This window comes from Passer domesticus, chromosome 25 (assembly GCF_036417665.1).
Source record: "Passer domesticus isolate bPasDom1 chromosome 25, bPasDom1.hap1, whole genome shotgun sequence".
NCBI classification, from domain to species: Eukaryota; Metazoa; Chordata; class Aves; order Passeriformes; family Passeridae; genus Passer; species Passer domesticus.
In genome coordinates, this window is record NC_087498.1 from 4,730,330 (window position 1) to 4,750,851 (window position 20,522).

Sequence of the window (20,522 nt, forward strand, 5' to 3'; positions counted from 1 at the left end):
CCCAATTCCCCTCTCCACTCCCCAATTCTCTTCTCCACCCCCCAATTCCCCTCTCCACTCCCCAATTCCCCTCTCCACTCCCCAATTCCCTGCCCCACTCCCCAATTCCCTGCTGCTTCTGCCCAGCCCCAGCATTCCCACGGAGGCAGTTTGGGGTGGAACACAGGGCAGGGAGATCCCCTGCACCCCAAACCCCCATCCCCGGGTGCTGAGGAGGCCGGTTCAGGGAGCCCAGGGTACTCCTGGCCCCTCTGTCTCTCGGCTATTCCCACCTCCCACACTGTCCAGCAGGAATTTTACACCCTGCAGGAATTTTACACCCTGCAGGAATTACACCAGGCAGCCCAAAGCAAACACAATATTTTAAAGTCCTTCCCAGCCTAACCATCCCCAGCGCTATTAATAACACTTGTAAGGAGTTGTTCTTGAATAGATATGATTTTTATCTTGACAGCGTCTCCCTAAATCATTTTTATCCCCACCAAGTTTGCGAGGAGCAGATTTTCTGAGGGCCATTTATCTTGGCAAATATCCCCACCCCTGTTTATTGCTCACTCCCTCTTTAGTTACGGTTTGGGCTGTTCCCCACCCTCATCCTCAGCTCCCAAACCCCTCTGTCCCCTCCCTCCACGTGTGTTTTACTGGTGGCAGCAAAATGAACTCAAATCCTCCAATCTTGTGCCTGAGATGCTGGTGGGAGGTGGGAGAGGGGTGTGAGCTCGCTGCCAAACATCTCCTGTCCTCCCTCCCCCCGCCACAATTCCTGTTGGTCAGAAGGCTCAGAACTGCCCAGAATTATCGGAATTTTCAGCTTTTCCCGGCAGAAAAGCGGCCGCAGCCCCCTGATTGTGGCAGATGGACAAAGGCACGGGAAGAGCTGGAGGCAGGGAAGGCGGTGGGGCCATTCCGGCTGTCACATCCATCACCGGCCTGGGAATAAAGACTTTTTTAAAGAGGAGAACTGCGGGGAAAGGAGCAGAATCTCTGATCCAGCTTGGGAAACACCGATTCTGCTGGCAGGTGGTCCAGGCTGCTCCTCCTGGGGGGATGAACCCATCCCGGGGCTGTGAGCTCACTCCAAAGGGGCTGAGCTCACCCCAAAAGGGCTGAACTCACCCCAAACATGCTGAATTTACCCCAAATATGCTGAGCTCACCCCAAAGGGGCTGAACTCACTCCAGAGGGGCAGAGCTTGGGAGAGCTGCCGTGGCTGTCACCGTGCTGGGGACATCAGGGCCCCCATGCCTTTAGAGGATGGGGCTGGAATCCCCCATGAGGATCCCTGCAGAGCCCTGCCAGGGGCTGCCAGGAGCCTCTGGGCCATGGCCATGTCCTTTAGGAAAGGCCAGGAACCCCTCAGGAGGGGGAATTCAGTGATCTGAGCCTGAGGAGCAGAGAGATGAGCCGGGCTCCCGCCAGCCCCGGCCGCTGCTCACGGATTGGGAATTTGGGCTTGGCTCTTGCTGGAGGAAGTTTCTCCTCCCCAGGTGTGGGCAGGAGGCCTCTCCCGGCTGTCAGCAGCGCTGCGGGGCTGGCAGTGGGTAATTAAACCTTTTATTCCCTGCCTGGAGGCGCCGAGACATCGGGAGCTCTTATCAAAAGAAGCCAGGGCCGGCTCCGTGCAGAGGGGAGGGAGAGATGCCAAAGCTGCCTGCAAGAAAGTTCGGGCTCCATCCTCCTCCCGCAGCCCTTCACACCCGCCCTGCGAGCAGCTAATCCCCGTTCAAAGCCGTGGCAGGGCTGAGCTGGGCAGGGCTGAGCCCTGCTGAGCTCCATCCCAGCTCTGCTCCTCATCCTCAGCCCTGCCCTGGCTCGGGATCCCGGCTCGGAGATCCCGCGGAGCCAAGGGATGGAGGAATAAGGGATGGAGGAATAAGGGATGGAGGAATAAGGAATGAAGGAATAAGGAATGGAGGAATAAGGAATGGAGGAATAAGGGATGGAGGAATAAGGGATGGAGGATAAGGAATGGAGGAATAAGGAATGGAGGAATAAGGGATGGAGGAATAAGGAATGGAGGATAAGAGATGGAGGAATAAGGGATGGAGGATAAGGAATGGAGGAGTAAGGGATGGAGGAATAAGGAATGGAGGATAAGGAATGGAGGAGTAAGGGATGGAGGAGTAAGGGATGGAGGAGTAAGGGATGGAGGAATAAGGAATGGAGGAGTAAGGAATGGAGGAGTAAGGAATGAAGGAATAAGGAATCGAGGAATGAAGGAATGAAAGAATAAGTAATGAAGGAGTAAGGAATGAAGGAATAAGGAATAAGGAATGGAGGAATAAGGAATCAAGGAATTTCTCTCCCTCTCCTCCACCTCTGTGCACGAGATGTGACCCAGGGTTCCTCTGCTGGCCCTGCTGTGACAGCTGGGGACACCCAGGATGGGCAGGAGGGGCTGTGCCTGGCCATGGCGGGACACAAAGCACCCCAAAAGTGCTGGCAGAGGTGCTGGCTGCAGCCCTGCCCCGCACACAGCTCCGTGCAAGGACAGGGGACAGGCCCTGGCTGTGCCCAGCCCCCAGGCACTGCTGTCCCCAGCCCAGGGACCCTCCCTGTGCCCCCAGCAGCAGGACTGAGCTCACCCCCGTGTTTTGGGGAGCAGCACTGAGGGGCTGTGACAGCAGCTCCGAGGTGGAGAGAATTTCCCAGCTCTCAGATCCAGGGAAGAAGCAGAACATCATTTGTCATCTTTAAAGATACGCGGAGTCGGCGGGAGAATGAATTCTTCTTCATAACCCAGTTCCCAGGGTATTTTTACTGTGCATCATAAATTATAATACCTTTTTATTTTTGCTTTATGGCCTGTCCCCCGCCAATTCTGGTGATCTACATCCTCACCCCCCCTCGGTGCTTTAGGAACAATCCCTGCCTGGCTCTCTCCTCCCACCAGCAGCTCCTTTCCCCCTCTCCGCCCACAGGAGGGGACAGTGGCACCTCTGAGCTGCTGCAGAGCCCCGGGCAGGGGTGGCACGGGCACAGCTCTGCCCCACAGCCGTGCTGGGAGCCCAGGGAATGTTCCCATGGGCATTTCCAGGAACATTCCCAGGGGCATTCCCGGGGCATTCCCAGGAACTTTCCCAGAAAGATTCCCAGGAGCATTCCCAGTAACATTCCCAGGAACATTCCCAGAAACATTCCAAGGAACATTCCAGTTTTCCCAGGAACATTCCCAGGGGCATTCCAGGAGCATTCCCAGGAACATTCCCAGGAGCATTCTCAGTAATATTTCCAGGAACACTCCCAGGAGCATTCCCAGCTCGTGCAGGATGCAGGGATGTGTGGAGGCAGCAGCACGGGGATGGGCTGGGGACAAATGGCACCCGAAACCTGGGAAAAGGAGCAGGGAAGAGGCTGGGAAAGGAGCAGGAGAGAGGCTGGGAAAGGAGGATGGAAGAGGCTGGGAAAGGAGCAGGGGAGAGGCTGGGAAAGGAGCAGGGAAGAGGCTGGGAAAGGAGGTTGGAAGAGGCTGGGAAAGGAGCAGGGAAGAGGCTGGGAAAGGAGCAGGGAAGGGGCTGGGAAAGGAGCAGGGAAGAGGCTGGGAAAGGAGCAGTGAAGAGGCTGGGAAAGGAGGTTGGAAGAGGCTGGGAAAGGAGCAGGGAAGAGGCTGGGAAAGGAGCAGGGAAGGGGCTGGGAAAGGAGCAGGGAAGAGGCTGGGAAAGGAGCAGGGAAGAGGCTGGGAAAGGAGCAGGGAAGGGGCTGGGAAAGGAGCAGGGAAGAGGCTGGGAAAGGAGCAGGGAAGAGGCTGGGAAAGGAGCAGGGAAGAGGCTTGGAGGTGTCTCCCAGCCGGGTTTTTGGGGCCACCCCAGCCTCGTTCAGCCCTGGCGCATCAACCCCCGGGGCTGCCTCTGAGCACAGCCAGGTCTGGGGTCCCAGACTGAGATGGGGCACAGGGAGGGGACAGAAAGCAGCTCGGTGCAGCCCCCAGGGCATTTCCCAGCAGTGGAGGCAGAGCAAGGCCATGGTGCCCCAGAACGTGGGGACACATCGGCCCCGGGGCCACCACGAGCCCTGCGAGGAGAGCGGGCTGGGAGCAGGGCAGCAGTGACAAATGAGTTTAATTCCTGGGCAGACGCCGATGGGAGGGGGTGATTAATGAGCCCAGCACCTCACGGTGGCCTCAGGAGCTCAGGGAGATATTTTGGCAGAGGGTGGGGGTGGCAGGCTGGGAGCTGAGAGCGGGCAGGAGGTGACAGCCACTCACAAGGTCCCTGTCCTGCCTGCCCACAGTGTCCCTGTGACCATCTCCCCGCTCTGGGTCCTCCCCAGGGCTTCGTGAGTGGGATTCAAATCCTTCCATCCTTTGTCCTGTCCTCTTCTCTCCCTCTTATCCCATCAAACAGAGCCACAGTGGGCACATTCCAAAGGGAAATGGGCCTGGCTGGATGTGCCACAGGGCAGGAGCAGGGGCACGCCGGGGACACCAGTGTCACCCTGTGTGTGCCTGGCTCTCAGCTCCTCCACCCCTGTGCTCGTGTCTCTGTCAGGTGGGACACGCCTGGACACGTGTGTGACTGCAACAGAGCCCAGGGAGGCACAGGGACACACCTGGAGTCCCCAGGGAGGGACAGGGACACTCCTGGAGTCCCCAGGGGAGCACAGGGACACTCCTGGAGTCCCCAGGGAAGGACAGGGACACACCTGAAGTCTTCAGAGAAGTCCCCAGGGAGGGCCATGGACACTCCTGGAGTCCCCAGGGAGGCACAGGGACACTCCTGGAGTCCCCAGGGAAGGACAGGGACACTCCTGGAGTCCCCAGGGAAGGACAGACACACTCCTGGAGTCCCCAGGGAAGGACAGGGACACTCCTGGAGTCCCCAAGGGAAGGACAGGGACACACCTGAAGTCCTCAGAGAAGTCCCCAGGGAAGCCCATGGACACTCCTGGAGTCCCCAGGGAAGCACAGGGACACACCTGGAGTCCCCAGAAGTCCCCAGGGAAGGACAGGAACACACCTGGAGTCCCCAGGGAAGCACAGGGACACTCCTGGAGTTCCAAAGGAAGGACAGGGACACTCCTGGAGTCCCCAGGGAAGGACAGACACACTCCTGGAGTCCCCAGGGAAGCACAGGGACACTCCTGGAGTCCCCAGGGAAGGACAGGAACACACCTGGAGTCCCCAGTTCCGAGCAGCCTCCCCACCCAGCCCAGCCTCCCCTCATTAATACCCACGGCTGAATTATTTATTGCAAGCAGATGTTAGAGTTTAAAGAGCTCTGAGAGGATCTCCTCGGCTAATCAATTCATTTCTAACTAGTTTATGAGTTTATTACCGCCAGAATTCGGATTTCAGCTGCCGTTTGGAGCCATCCATGGTTCATCCCTGTGCTGCTTGGATGCCTGTGCTGGCTCCTCGGGGACCACCAGAGAGCCACAAATCTGCTGCCACGGACTGGGTTTGCTTCTTTTCTCTTTCCCACACTGTGAAAAACGCCAGTCACTTGTTTTTGAAATTGTAAAATTTAATAGTAATAAAATGGTTATAAAAATAGTAATATAATTAGAATAATAAAATTTGAACATTTGAGATTAGGACAATATGAGACAATAAAAACAAAGAGATACGGAAGTCCGGGTTAACAGAGGATTAACCCTTAAAAACAATCGCCTGTTGCATATTCATACAGCTCATACATGATGCATAAATTCCATTCAAACACAGGATTCTGTCTGATCACTGTCAGCTTCTTCCTCTGAATCCTCATGCGTCTGAGCGAGGTGGGAAGAAGTTAATTTTCTGCTGATAAGAGAGCAATAAATTCCCTTTTTCTGAAAGATTTAGGTGTCCTGTGGCTCCTATCTGGTGTGAGTCCTTTCTTAAACAAATATCTTGCACAGCATAATTTCTATTTTAACATTATGTTATAACCTAAAACTATATTTAATACACTACTTAAGAAAATTAATATAGCATAACTTTCTAGCATAATACAATATTTATTTTAATACTTGCGCAAAGCCAATCATAAAATACACATTTTTTTCACGCACACCCCGCAGAAAATCCAGGCACTGAGCTGGAACTCCCCAAAAACGAGCTGGGACCCAGGCTGGGCTGGGAAGGGGGAATATCCTGGGAAAGGTGAGGAGGGGGATGCTGGGCACAGGTAAAGCGGGGTCCCCCCAGGGAACAGCAAACCCCCAGCCCTGTATTCACCTGTCCACTCCGGGGGCACAGCCAGGTGGCTGCAGGAGATTAATGACCTTGGCAAAATGTAATTACACCCCGGGCCCGCGCCGTTAATGACTGCGTATTCTCGCTGTCAATGCGCCTTAATTGAAAATGAGTAGGCGACTCGCTTGGCAGTGGAGCTGGCTGCAAAGGCTCGTCGCTGTATTAATTGTAGTAATTAGCAGTCACTTTAGGCTGGAGTCAGCTATAAATAGGGGGTCCGTTCCTTTAGAGGAGAGCGTGATTTAAAAATGCGAATAAAATCAGCGTGAATCGCTGCTCTCCCCCAGCCCCCCGAAGCTGCTCGGGTGAGTTTGGCTTCCCAAGGGAGGTGGTTTGCCAGCTCGCAGCAGCCCGAGGACACCCGAGCTTTGTCCCCAGCAGCCACTCTGCAGCCCCCAAATCATCCCCATCCCACGCTCAGGGCTTGGAACGCGCTGGATAAACCCCAAAATCCAGGCGGGGCAGAGCAGAACACAAAGCCAAGCGCTCCATCTCTGTCCTGGGGCAGTGGGAATGCTGCAGGGAAAGTTTATTTTTGGGGGAAAAAAAAAACCACCCAAGGGCTTTGAAGATGCAGAAGGGAATGCAGGTCCAGACAGGGCAGGCACGGTGCCAGGGTGGGTGCCAGGCACGGTGCCAGGGTGGGTGCCAGGCACGATCTGGAGCTCTCAGGCCCTTCCTGACACGCTCCATTTATTTGATTACCACCAAAGGAAGGACAAGTGAGAGAGGAAGGAGGGATGATCTCTTATTAATGCAGAATCGCTAAATTACAGCCTGTCCAAGCCGGGACAAAGTAACGCCTAAAATAAAATCCTGGCTCTGAAAGATCCCCAAAGCACAGCCATTAAAAATTTAAAAAAACACAAACACAAGAAATGCCTTTTAACTCCTGGGCAGTCCTTGATTTAACAGGGACCATCCAACCCCCTGCCTGCTGCTGGGCCGTGGGCAACTCCTGAGCGAGAAACGAGGATTTTAGGGGATTAAAAAGCTAATAAAAGAGAGTGGGGGAGGAAGGAGCAGCTCCTTGATGAGGTTTGTGAGGAGTCCCTGCTAATTGTGGCTGCAGCTCGGAGCACATTCCCCCTGTGGCACAGGGGACACGCCGGGCTCTGAGCCAGGCCAGGCCAGGACACATCCCCTGGCCACAGGAGATGCCACTTTATGAGGAAAAAGTTATCCATTTTTTTTAAGGTTGCAGAGTTAAAACAGGTTGGAGCAGTTGCTGTTGAAGGTCAGCTTCGTGTTGCAGTCACCTGTTGTTGGGAGTTCTTCAATGGTTGGTGATCAGCCATTGTCCCCCTTGATTCTTGCCAGGGAGTGACACCAGACCCTGCAGGCAGCAGGGGAAGGGAGTGACAGCAGAGCTGGTATGCAGATGAGAATGCATTTCACCAGATTTTGCACTTTTCCAGGAAAAAAACCCTAAAAACAACGAGCCAACATGGAATTAAGAGACCTAAGTGACGTCTAAAGGTGAGGAACTTAGTCCAGTGTGTGCTAAGATCCTTTTTACTTCTCACCCTAACCTAAAAGATCTTGACTAGAAAGAGGCCCTGGAATGTTAGACTGAAAAAGGGGAATTTCCTGATCTCTAGTGAGGACAGAATCCCCAGTTCTGCTGCAGACAAAGCTGCATCACCCTCCTCCTCCTCCTCAGTGCCACGCCTGGGAGCAGTGGCGGCGCGGGCAGGACCCATCGGCTTCTCCCCACCTGAGCTGATTCTCTTTAATAAAGGCATTAAAAAGGAGAAGGATCTCCTGCCCTGTGTATTTCACCAGCAGTCACCTTGTCACACAGAGCAGCAGCAGCAGGAGGCTGCTCAGGGAGGGTACAGTGCCTTCTCCATGTGCCCAAGCCCCGGGGACACCACGGGCTCCTTCCCCTCGCTCCTGGCACCACTTCAAACCACAGGTGACCCCTCCGTGTGCCCAGGGTGGTGCCACCCACCTTGGCTTCAAGGAGCCAAGCCCTGGAGCTGCCACGGCAGCCTTGGAGGCCAGAGTTTATCAGGATCCTCGCAAAATCCACAGAAAAAAGCCACCCTTGGGATTTCCTGTGCTCTGCTCACAGACCCAGAGCAGGATTTGCCTCCTGGTGCTTACCTCTGCTTCCAGGAGCATCACAGGCAAGGCCAGACCAAAACTGAATATTTCTACACCCATCCCAGCTGGAATTACCCCGTGGTGAAGAGGAGGGACAGCCCTCATCAACAACGAGGGTTTTCTGCACAAAATCCCTCCCCAGAGCTGAGGAGGAGCTTCAAGGCCCATCAGAGGCAGGAATGCTCCAAGCAGGCGATGCTGCTGCTCCTTCTCTGCAGGAATTAAAGGAGAATCCAAGATTCACAGGGCTCAGAAGGTGCCAGAGCTTCAAGGGAGGTGCTCCCCCAGCCCTCCTGGAGCTGTGTCCTCTCTGAGGCAGCCATGGCTCCGTGAGCTGCACGAGCTGGGCTTGGAGAGCTGCCTCTCCACACCTTGCTTATCGTGACAGGGGAATTGAAAAAAAAAAATCAAAATGAAAGAACATGAAAATAAATACAGAAGCAACTTTGGCGTGGAAGGCAGATCAGGCCTGATCTTTTGCTTGACTTGCTCTGGAAATTGCTTCTCCCCTGCCCGTTTATGCACATTAATTGAACGTCTGGCCCGGCTGCACGTCTGTTTAAGCCCTCAATCAATCCCCTCCTGGACCACTGTGAGATCAATAGGGTGCTAATTTAATAAAGGACTTTTTCAGTTGCCTTTTAAACGCCATGGACGGGATTTAATTCTTCCCTAATTTTTCAGAAGAGGCGGTGGGAGAAGGGAGCAGAGAAGGGAGCCAGGCTCTCCCCTCCAGCAGCAGAGCTCCAGAGGAGGCTGTGCTGAGCTCCTCAGCTCTCCTGGCTGTTCCTCATCCTTCCTGAGACCTGGCACGTGTGACAAACAGCCCGGCAGTGACCCTGCTGCTGCCAGGGCTCCCACAGGCTGGCAGCGATTTCTAGGGAGGGATTTTTGGGATCAGCAGCTGGAGAGCTCCCAGGAGCCGGGCTCCTCTCCCTCACCAAAACAACAGGACTGCCCTCGCCAGCACTGCTGGGATTTGGGGGAGAACCCCAAATTCCAACCATGCCACAGCAAGGATCAGTCCTCCAGCATCCCCAGGGACCCCAGGGCACGGGGAGTGCTCCCACAAATGACACATCCATCTCTTATCCATCTCCCATCCATCTCCCGGGGATTTCTCCAGCCAGAGGCGCTGCCCTGAGCCTCCAGGTGCTCTGTCCCTCACAGAAGTTTGTCCAGCAGATGTTTCTGGACGAAACACCCAGGTGAAACTGGATGGATCTGGAAAACCAGAGGCAGAACAGCTCCTTTGGGTTCCTGGAGCAGCCGTGCTTTGCCAGGCAGGAATGAACACCCTGCTGCAGTTCCAGAGCCAGTCCCTGCTGCCCTGGGACCTGTGTCACCTCCTGCTCCAGCCCTGCTGTCCCCAGCCCTGCTCAGCTCAGCAGTGACAGCCACAGCCTTGTGTAGCCATGATATTTTATGAAAAATCCTTTGCTAGGATTTTTCTCCTGAGAAGCTGAGGAGCCTCAGGAAAGAAATGTAAATAATAACTGTCTGCTGTGGAATGCAACAGGTACAGATGGGATTGGTGCATGTTGCTTGTTTCTAATTAATGGCCAATCACAGATGCAGCTGCATCGGACTCTGGGAGTCAGGAGCCTTTGTAATTGCATCCCATTCCTGTTCTTTCCAGCCTTCTGATGAATCCTTCTCTCTCTATTCTTTTAGTACAGTTTTTAGTGTGGCATTGTAATATAACATATATCATAGTACAATAAACCAACCTTCTGAAACATAAAATCAAAATTCACATCTCCACACACGGGGCATCCACCAGAGCTCCGCTCCCCTCCCCAGCCTCCCCTCCAGCCTGGCCGTGTTTAATTTGCTGGAATCTCTCTCTTCACAGCCATCCTCTCCAAAGCCTTTATCTTCCCCCCTGCTGCAGCTCCCTCCCTCTGCTGCCTCTCCTTTCCTCCCTGTGATGCTTTGCCCAGAGCCCTCTGAATTCCAGATCCTGTCCCTGGCTGGGCTCGGGACACACGTTCAGGGTTTTGTCCCAGGGCTGCCTTTCCCTGCTAATTCACTTCTCATGACTTTTAAACCGCGTCCTCATTAATCTGATTAACGTCCTCATTAATCTGATTAACGTTCTCCCAGCTCCACACACACCTCAGCTCCTGCCAGAGCCAGGTGTGCGCCCAGGGCTGACAATTCCTGTCCCCACAGCGTCCCCAGAGCTGTCCCTGAGAGAGGCTCTGGCTGGACACTCTCCCTGAGCAGCAACCAACTGGAGGAGCCCGAAGCTGCAAATAAAATCCATGAATTAAACAAGACTCCTGCTGTTTAAAAGGGTCAAACGAATCCTCGGTCACTTGGAAATACCAGCTACTCCCACAAACACCACGGGGGAAGCACAATCAGTGTTTGTCATCACTTGTTGTTCACGGAGTGGCAATTTGAAGGCCCAAACCTCACCCTGCTGTGAGCGTGGAGGCTCCAACCCACGCAGAGAAACACCAACCTCCCCTGAAAGCAGGCAGGTGAGGGCTGGGCCAGTTTTAAAGCCGGGCAGGAATTTTCCCAGGTTAACTTGGCAGAGCCAGGATGCCAGCCCAGCGTCCTGCCTGCCCAGCCAGGCTGGCAGAACGAGCCCCAGGCAGCTCCAGGGACAGCAGGGACCCTCCTGTGTTTGAACCTAATGAACCCAGCCATGCTTCCCAAATTCCAGCTCTGAAACATTTCCACCTCCTGAATTTTCCTTAACGTGCTCCCAGCTCAGTGCAATGCAGGTGGAGCTGGGAAGGCCAAGGCCAACCCCTCTCAGCTGCCCCAAAATCCCCTCTCAGCTCCCCAAAATCCCCTCTCAGCTCCCCAAAATCCCCTCTCAGCTGCCCCAAATCCCCTCTCAGCTCCCCCAAAATCCCCTCTCAGCTCCCCAAAATCCCATGTTTTGTCAGGGGTGAGGAGCAAACACAGAGATTTTGATTGGAGATGTTTCCTGCCCCACTGCAATTGCTGCCAGCCACGGGCAGATCTTTCATTTCCAGGCTGGTGATAGGTGGGAAAGGACCCAATTCAAGCTGCTGACACCCAAGACTCTCCCTCATCCTGCTGGGACAAAACAGCTTGATAGGAACTCAGAAGCACAGAATGGTTTGGGTTGGAAGGGACCCTAAATCCCAACTCCCTGCTGTGGGCAAGGAAAATTCCACAACTCCAGGGAACCTCCTACAACTCCATCCGAGCTGCTGAGTGGAGAATGAAGCCATCAGAGCTGGAGCTGTGCTCCCAGCCTGGCATTCCTGGCACTGGAAGCTCCTGCCGGAGATGCTGAGACCTGGAGGAGGGAGCTCACCCCGAGCTGGGGACTCCTGGCAGTGCCTCCCCTGGGCACCATCACCAGCTCATTGTTCTAGCACACAGCCAGCTCTGGGTAACGAAGGGAAGCCCCTGATTGTCCCCTCATGGGGCTCTTCTGTCCCTGTCGCTCTCTGAGTAGCACAAATTCACTTACAGGTGTCAGGTTTTAATTCCTGCTCTCCTTAATTGGCCCCACTGTTAATACCAGCTCCAAACCTCTGCTTCTCTGAGACTGCTGCTCCGCTTCTGCAGCCACCACCTCCTTCCCCTCCTTCTCTTTCTCCTTCTCCTTCTCCCCCTTCCCCTTCTCCTTCTCCTTCTCTTCCTCCTCCTCCTCACCCTTCTTCTCCTTCTCATTCTCCTTTGCCTCCTTTTTCTTCTTCTTCTTCTCCTCTTCCTCCTCCTTCTCCTTTTTCTTCTCCTTCTCCTTCTCCTTCTCCTTCTCCTTCTCCTTCTCCTTCTCCTTCTCCTTCTCCTTCTCCTTCTCCTTCTCCTTCTCCTTCTCCTTCTCCTTCTCCTTCTCCTTCTCCTTCTCCTTCTCCTTCTCCTTCTCCTTCTCCTTCTCCTTCTCCTTCTCCTTCTCCTTCTCCTTCTCCTTCTCCTTCTCCTTCTCCTTCTCCTTCTCCTTCTCCTTCCCCTTCCCCTTCCCCTTCCCCTTCTCCTTCCCCTTCTTCCCCTTCTCCTTCTCTTCCTCCTCCTCCTCACCCTTCTCCTCCTTCTCGTTCTCGTTCTCCTCCTTTTTCTTCTCCTTCCCCTTCTCCTCCTCCCTCTCCCTCCTGTCCCAAACTCCCCAGAGCTGAAGATCTGGAATTTGAGACCCCCAGGACTGAAGCTGCCACTAAAACCAGCAAAGGCACCACAAGATGTTCACCCCAAATGGTTCTGGAGCCTTGGGGTGCCCCGAGGGACGAGCTCCAGGCCTCTGGGGCTTTTCCTTCCTTTCTAAAACAATAAATACCCCGGGCAAATGTGTGTTCTCAAGAGCAAGGGGCGCATCAGGCCAAATCAGGAATTAAGCCTGGAAAATCCTTGTTTGAGCTTTGTGAATGCCCCAGGCCCCGAGCTGGGAGCCCCCAGGATGTTGTGGCTGCCGAGGCTCCCAGGACCCAGCTCTGGGCTCCAGCAGCTCCTCCCGTGCCAGGGCACCAGCCCAGCCTGGCAGATGCTCTGAGCACAAACCCGCGGGCACACGGAGCCTCTCCAGTCCCAGGCTCCCAGAAAGACCTTCAGAGCGAGCAGCACTGTCAACAAATGTATTTAAATTACAAAAAAAAAAAAAAAAATAGCCCAAGCCCAAACCTGATGTGGTTTTAAATTGGAAAATAAATTAATTGCACAGGAGACAGAGGAGAGAATTATTAAAATCTACGTAGCCCTCCACGTTTTCCTCCCAAAATGAGGAGGTTGAGTGCTGAGCTGGGGTAAATCTCCTCTAAGTGACACCCCTGTTAATGATCCTGCCCTGATTTACACCAGGGGGGGATTGGCTCCCTCTCTGCACATCTGTCCTGCAAGAGCCAATAAATAAAACTCAAACAAAAAACATTCATCCACCATTTATTCTGCTTAATTATTTAAACTTCAGATTCTGGAAATAATAAAGGAGTAATAAAGAAGAGATTTACCATCCAGCACAATTGCTGGGAGCACTCCGGGTAATTTGCTCCTTCACATTTTAATCTCTCCCTCTCTTTCTCTTCCTTTTAGCCTCACCAGAATGAATCCATTTATTAAAGTTGTTGCCAAACCGGTGGTGGTGGTGAAGAGGAATGGGCTGCTCTGCCCCCCGTGTCCCCCCCAGTGTCCCCCCTGAAGAAGGGGACACGGGGTCACCCCGGGATCTGTATAGGTTTTTTTTTTGCAGCGCTGAAGGAATCAGCTCAAGCTCCACATCCCGATTTTGGAACCAGCTCCAAGGAGCACAAGACAAACACAGCGCCAGGCAGTCCCTGGGGACAGGCAGCAGCTGTAAAAGGGAACAAAAACTGTTTGAGGAGATTAGAAACTGCAGATAAGAGCACGGACCCGTTCCCACAGAGCTCCATCCCCAAATCCCCAGCACTGAAGGCTGAACGAACAAAGCCACAGCCTGGCCAAGGGGCCAGGGACCCCCATTCCCACCCCTTCCCCCCATGCTCCCTGCAAAGTGGCCTTTCCTCTTCCCAGAGCCACGGAAATAAATTAAAATTTAAAAATATGGGGGAAATTATTCACCATGGAGATTCAGAGAGACAGCAATTAATTAATAAAAATAAGTATTGCTAATACTGGGTTTTCACACAGCCCTTTAAATTGCAAATTCCTCTCAAAGCATGCACTATTAATTAAATCATTTGCATCCACTGTGACCCTCAGATACAATTATTTATTCTGATAAATAATTTTTTATTTATCCTGACAAATCTTTTTTTTTTTTAAAGCTGATAAATAATTGGTGGGGAAACGTAGGGCTGGCAACGAGGCCTGGCCTGCCTCCTGCTCAGCCCTGTCTGCCTCAATCAGCCTCAGCCCCTGGGCCCCCCCAGCTGATTTCCAGCCTCTCTGAACACAAATCACAATTCTCCACCCCTCATCCTCGCTGTGCTTTGGAGGAGCCAAGGCCCGGGGCGGTTTCAGGGCTGTGGCAGTGGCAGACTCGGGGCCAGATGGAGTTTTGGGCTCTGTCCTGCCCCACAAAGGGAGCCCAGACGTGCAGCTGTCACCCCCAGTGCTGCAGGATTCCAGGGGAAGGGGAGAGCTCTGTCCTGGCTGGCTGCTGGACAGATGGACAGGACAGACAGGGACAGGCTGGGACAGGGGGATCTGACACCCCCCGGGCTCTGGGCAGAGGTTCTGAGCTGCCTGAAAATCCCAGGCTGAGCCTGAGCTGGAGCAAAACAAAGCAGGAATTCCCTACAGGAACCAGTGCCAGGGAAATTAATGCACAAACACCAGAGGTTGGTGCCAAAAAGGAGACGGAGGAGTTCTGTGACTTTATTCAGATAAAGGGAGAGGCCATGGGGCTTTTCTCGTGGGGTCTCTCAGATTTTTTTGGGGAAAATTTTTATCCTTTTTATCCTCATTTCCCTCTCTCTTTCCCCATGGGCTGAGGTACTTGAGAGGTACAGATTTTCCAAAACCTTAATGCCTCAGCCCCCCTCCTAATATATATATTCCTTTCTCCTTGCATCCATCCGTGGAATTCCTATGGAATTCATGGTTCTTCCTGTTGTTTCTTTCATCTCTCAGTACCCAGTTTTATTTCTCAGCAGACCCACGGGGTTTGCAAAGACAAATCCCTCATTTCTTTCATGAGGGGGCTCCAACTGAGCCCAGTGACCCCCCCACAATGGGGCCATCCTCACCTTTCCCTGTGGAAAACCGATCCTGCCTGGAGCCCATCCCTGCGGGGAGGGGAATTCAACCCGGGAGAGGGGAATTCAACCTGGGAGAGAGAATTCATCCCCCCAAGAAGAGAATTCTTCCCAGGAGAGAGGAATTCAGCCGGGAGAGAGTGGAATTCCTCCCGGGAAAGGGGAATTCACCCCAGGAGAGGGGAATTCATTCCCATAGAAAGGGGAATTCATCCCAGAAAAGAGGGAAATTCCATCCCCCCGAAGATGAGAATTCATCCCGGGAGAGAGAAGGATTCAACCCAAGAGATGAGAATTCATCCCCATGGAAAGGGGAATTCATCCCGGGAGAAGGGAATTCAGGCGGGAGAGAGTGGAATTCCTCCCAGGAAAGGGGAATTCACCCCGGGAGAGGGGAATTCATCCCCATAAAAAGGGGAATTCATCCCAGGAAAGAGGGGAAATCATCCCGGGAGAGAGATGGGAATTCATCCTGGGAGAGAGAAGAATTCAACCCAGGAGAGGAGAATTCATCTCCATGGAAAGGGGAATTCATCCCGGGAGAAGGGAATTCATCCCGGGAGAAGGGAATTCACCCCGGGAGAAGGGAATTCATCCCCGCGGGTGGAGCAGCCCCCCAGTTGTGATGAACTTGTCCCTCTGCGAGCAGAGGAATTGCATCCCCGTACAGAAACCCTTCCCTCTCCTGGCCCGGCTGCCCCATTGTGGTTTTTTAGCCTTTCCCAAGTTAAAATTTCGACTTTTCTGCTGCCGGGCAGGTTTGAAAGGATTTAAAGCGTGAGGCAACCCCCGGTGCCAGCCCGGAGAGGCACAAGGGATGCGTTGAACCTGTGCTCGTTTTCCCTTCATTTTCCCCCAAAAATGCACCTCGGCAGCCTCCCCCCAGCCCCAAACCCATCCCTCGCTGCCAGAGCTGCTCCAGCTCTTTGGTGTGCAAATTAGAATTATTTCCATGCGCGGGGAAGGGAGGGGGAGGCAGATCTGGATCCCAGCCTGGCTGGAAAATGCCAGCGAGCTGCTCCAGCTGTTCCCGAGCCATTCCACTCGTCTGGTGTGGATTTGGTCCTTTAAACCCATCCCGGGGGATTCCGGCACCTCCCTGAGGCTGATTCCTGCCCGGGAGGGGATGGAGAGCAGGGCCGGGAGGAAGGATCTGCTTCTGCAGGGCAGGGAAAGCTGCAGCAAACAGCAGAAGGACAGAGGGGACAGAGGGGACAGCACTCAGCACCTTCTGTGACTCCACCTGGAAGCAGCAACCGCGGGTTTGAAGCGATGTGGGTTTGCAAAAAGTCCATTTGCAGGAATTGCAGAGCCAGCAGCAGCCATCACCTGCTCTGGAAATGAAAATCCAGCTCTGTTTGCCCTCAGCTCCTCACCTGCCACTTGCTACAGCCAGTTGGGTTTTTGACACCCTGCACCTGGGGTAAAGGAATGAACAAAAAGCCAAACAAAACCCAGGAAGAGAAAAGAAAAGCCACAACAGCCCCGCGCCAAAGCGATTGATCCTGTCAGAAGCAGGCAAAAGGCACCCAGCAGAATCACAGAGCGAGAAGTTGCAAAGCAGCAAGAGGTGACAAGTAATTATAGAACAGGGAAATGCAGAGGGAACTCATTTGGATGAGCAGCAGCTGATTAACGGGCCCAACATTTATTTTCTTTATTTATGGCCTGGCATCACGGGAAATTGATACAGAGCAGCCCATATACAACATGGCTGGTGACATGTTCAGCAAATGAAGAGGCTGGGAGGAAATCAAACTGAATTATCCCTGCTGTTACTCAGCCCCCCTGGGCTCTCCCATCCCTCAGAGGGAGGAGCAGGGGTGGCACGGCTCCCTGTGGCATCTGGGTGTCCCCAGGGCACGGCAGCAGGAGGGGACAGCCAGGCCACCTCCTCGTGGCCATCACCTGCTGGCTGGTGGCTCTGCTGTCACCACATCAGCCCAGGTGATGCTGGAGAGCTCCCTGTGCCCAGCCCTCCTCCAAAACACCTCTCTCCCCCGAAATTAGGAGGTTAATTGGGGTGGGATTGAGCCCTGAGCCTCCCACCCGAACCCCCGGGCATCTCACAGAGGCAGTGATCCCAATCCTTCTGCTCCCACCTCCCCGAGGAGAATTAAACTCAAATTAACGCCGGGGCTTTGTGCCCTCTGAGCCCTGGGCTGGATCCTGGCAGGGTTTGAGGAGAAGGAACTGCTCAGGGCACCCAGGCTGGAGCACCCCCAGCCCAGCCCTGGGGTGCAAGAAGAACCCTCCCATTGCCAGGAGAAAGGCAGGACCATGGAAAGCTCCCCGTGGCTCAGGGAGCCAGGCAAAGGCTGTGCCTTTCCCAAAATCCTCTGATTTTATGCATTCCCACAGTGCCCACGGGCAGCTCTGCCAGGGATGAAAGGTTTTGATGGAAAACTCAACCTGCAAACCAAAGGGACTGTGAGGAGCTGGCACCTGGCACCTCGGGCACCCCCAGGACACGGGGAGGGCAGAGGGCAGAGCTGGAGATGCAGCAGAACAGGCCCTCGTGCCGTGGGTTTTGTGCTGGAAAGTGCAAAATTTTTTGCACTTTTGGCTTTTTATAGAAACTGGTCAACGTCAGGAAAAGTTCATTCCGAGCAGAATGAGCTGGAGAAGCTTCCCAGGTGCTCAGAGCAGAGCTTCTCCTCCTGGTTTGCCTTCACAAGTGCCAGCTCTCGTCAGGATCTGCATTTTGTGCTGGAGCCTGAACGGGGTTAGGACAAAAAGGAGCTGAAAGGAGAAAAGCTTTAAAATGGCCAAGAACAGAGCACTCGAGTCCATCCAAAACAGGTTTAAAAATTTATAATTGCCTCCCGTGCACTGAGCTATAAACACTCCTTTCTGCTGCAGTTCCCTGGAGTCACCCCGGCCCCTGCCCCAGTTCTGCTCAGGGGTGACAGGAGCCCCTCCTTGTCCCCTCCAAATCCCCTCTGTGCCCCTGCTGCCCATCCCAGGCTGCCCAGACGTGGTCAGCACCATGGAGGGGTCTGGGCTGCTCCAGCCCCCATGGCTGAGGGTCAGCAGGTGCCACCCAGGAGCCAAAAAATGCCATTATCAGCCCCCAGTGTGAGCAGGGGCAGTGAAATCCCCCCCTCTGCTCCCCCTGAGCTCGGCAGGGCCCGGAGAGCCCCTTTAAGAGGGACACTGGGTTATGAAACACGGGTGATTTAAATGCAAATGAGCGAAAAAAACACAACTTCCTTTATTAAAATGGAAATTGCACTTCAAGCTGCCACCACCACCAGCACTCCCCACAGCCTCGGGGTGTCCTGGCGCTGGCAGCAGCCACATCCTGAGCCAGCACCTCGGTGGACTGGGGGGACAGGGTGCCTGGGAAGGCATTTCCAGCCCCGTGTCCCCTGCACATTTCACGTTGTGAGAGGTGTCACTCAGCTGCAGCTTCCTGACATCAGCTGAAGGGAATCATTGTTTTCCCATTTCCTGAGATCTCCTCACAAAATTTGTTCCTGTAGGGACAGAGAAAGGAAAATAAATTAAAAAAATAAAGATATGCCTTATGCTCCTCCCCAGGCTGGTGGGGAATTGGGATTTTTGGGACACTTGGAGCCCACGGCACAGGGCCAGGGATGATTCCTCCCTTGCAGAACTGCCCATACCCCCCATCCTGTGTGACTGTGCACAGCCTGCCCTGGGATCTGCTGCTTTCCCAGCTCCTCCAGCAACTCCTGGCTGTTGCCTTCAGCCACCAGCTGGCCCAAGTTGCTGGAAGATTATTAAGGCTAGCAGGGCCTGGCCAAGTCCCAAGTGGTTATCCTCTCCAGCAAGCCCATTCCCCCAGGAGAGCATTTAATTGCCTTTTGAAGGATCCCTCAGCCTCTGCAGGAGCTTTCCTGACCACCCAACCGTCCTGGCATTTATTCATCCACGGGGCCTGGCTTGAACTTTGTTTTCCTTTCACTTCCTATTACTGTTCCCCTAATCCTCTCCTCCAGCCCTCCCCGTCCTTCGTGGCGCATCTCCCGCCCTGTCCTTCCTGCTGTGCCTTTCAAACGTCCCTGTCTGATGCTCACCACGGGAAATGTCACTGAGAGACACCGAGAGGGACCTGAAACCAATCCCTGCCTGGAAACAGCCCCGGGTGCTGGCCAGGGAGAGCCTGGCATGGCCAGGGAGAGTCTGGCATGGCCAGGGAGAGCCAAAAGTGCCAGAGAGAGCTTGGCATGGCCAGGGAGAGACAAGAAGGGTTAGGGAGAGCCCAGGATGGCCAGGGAGAGCCCAGAACAGCCAGGAAGAGCCAAAAGTGCCAGGGAGAGCCTGGCATGGCCAGGGAGAGCCCAAAATGGATAGAGATAGTCTGGCACAGCCAGGGAGGGCCCAGGATGGTCATGGAGAGCCAAAAGTGCCAGGGAGAGCCTGGCATGGCCTGGGAGAGCCCAAAACTGCCAGAGAGAGCTTGGCATGGCCAGGGAGAGACAAGAAGGGTTAGGGAGAGCCCAGGATGGCCAGGGAGAGCCCAGAACAGCCAGGAAGAGCCAAAAGTGCCAGGGAGAGCCTGGCATGGCCAGGGAGAGCCCAGGATGGCCAGGGAGAGCCAAAAGTGCCAGGGAGAGACTGGCATGGCCTGGGAGAGCCCAAAATGGATAGAGATGGTCTAGGACAGCCAGGGAGAGCCCAACGTGGCCAGGGAGAGCCCAGGATGGACAGGGAGAGCCCAGCACGGCCAGGGAGATGCCAGCAGGATACATACAAAGCCCTCCTTGGCCTCCATCAGGGCAGGGACAGACCCCTCAGCCTGCACTGGGGGCAGTCCCCTTCTGGCTCTCGCCTCTTCCACTTCCCAGGATTTGTAGGAATGGGAATGGGGAGAGGCAGGTGCTGGTCCCCCACCACGGACAGGAACCTGTGCTGGGATGCTGAACAAAGCATGGGAGAGACCACAACTTCCTCATTTTCAGCACTTTAGAGAAACCCCCATTTGCTTGAGGCATCTAAAAATTAATGTGTCACAAACCCAAAGGATCCCATGAAGCCCCCACACTTCTGAGCAGCTCTGGAGGAAGTTTTGCCCAGCAAATCCTGCAGGAGCTGCCCGAGAGGTCACAGCCTCCATCCTCCAGCCCCGTCCTTCCACTCCAGCACCATTTAATCACCATTTGGAGTTTAGCATCCAGCATAGCTGCCTCATGGCCAGGCACGGTGCCAGCGTCCTGAAGCATCACTTCATCCATCATTGTCTCCCCAGCTGTCTCTCCTGCCTCCCAGGCATCATTCCTGCCCCTCCCAAAAAGCCACCAAGCCACTGAGCAGGCTGGGAGCCAGCGCCAAAGTTGCAGCTCCTGAGGAATGAGCCGGGCTTGCTGCTCCCTAATCGGGTCTGCTGCTCGCAGAGCTGATGTATTTATTTTCATTACATTTAATCCAGGGGTGTTCTCCTCCTCCCACCTTCCCTGCAGTCCAGCTGAAGCAGCAGGGCTCGGGAAAGGAGCCACCTTCCAGTTGATTTCTCATCCAGCGGAGCCTGGTCCGTGTTCCTGTCCCATTTAATTAGCACAGAGAGAGAACTGGGCTGTGCAGCCGCAGGGCTGCTGCCTCCACGCAGGAAC

At 54.3% G+C, this 20,522-nt stretch overlaps 1 protein-coding gene across 1 annotated transcript; it reads right to left on the reverse strand.

The window, feature by feature from the left end:
- Positions 1-11,975: 11,975 nt before the first annotated feature.
- On the reverse strand, positions 11,976-14,974 carry LOC135285957 (putative uncharacterized protein DDB_G0271982; the record flags this gene model as incomplete). Its single annotated transcript, XM_064398761.1, has 2 exons — positions 14,938-14,974; positions 11,976-12,397 (listed from the first exon to the last, which is right to left on the reverse strand). Coding segments are annotated over exons 1-2 (459 nt in total), but the record flags the coding sequence as incomplete, so codon positions are not given.
- Between the last annotated feature and the right edge of the window lie 5,548 nt (positions 14,975-20,522).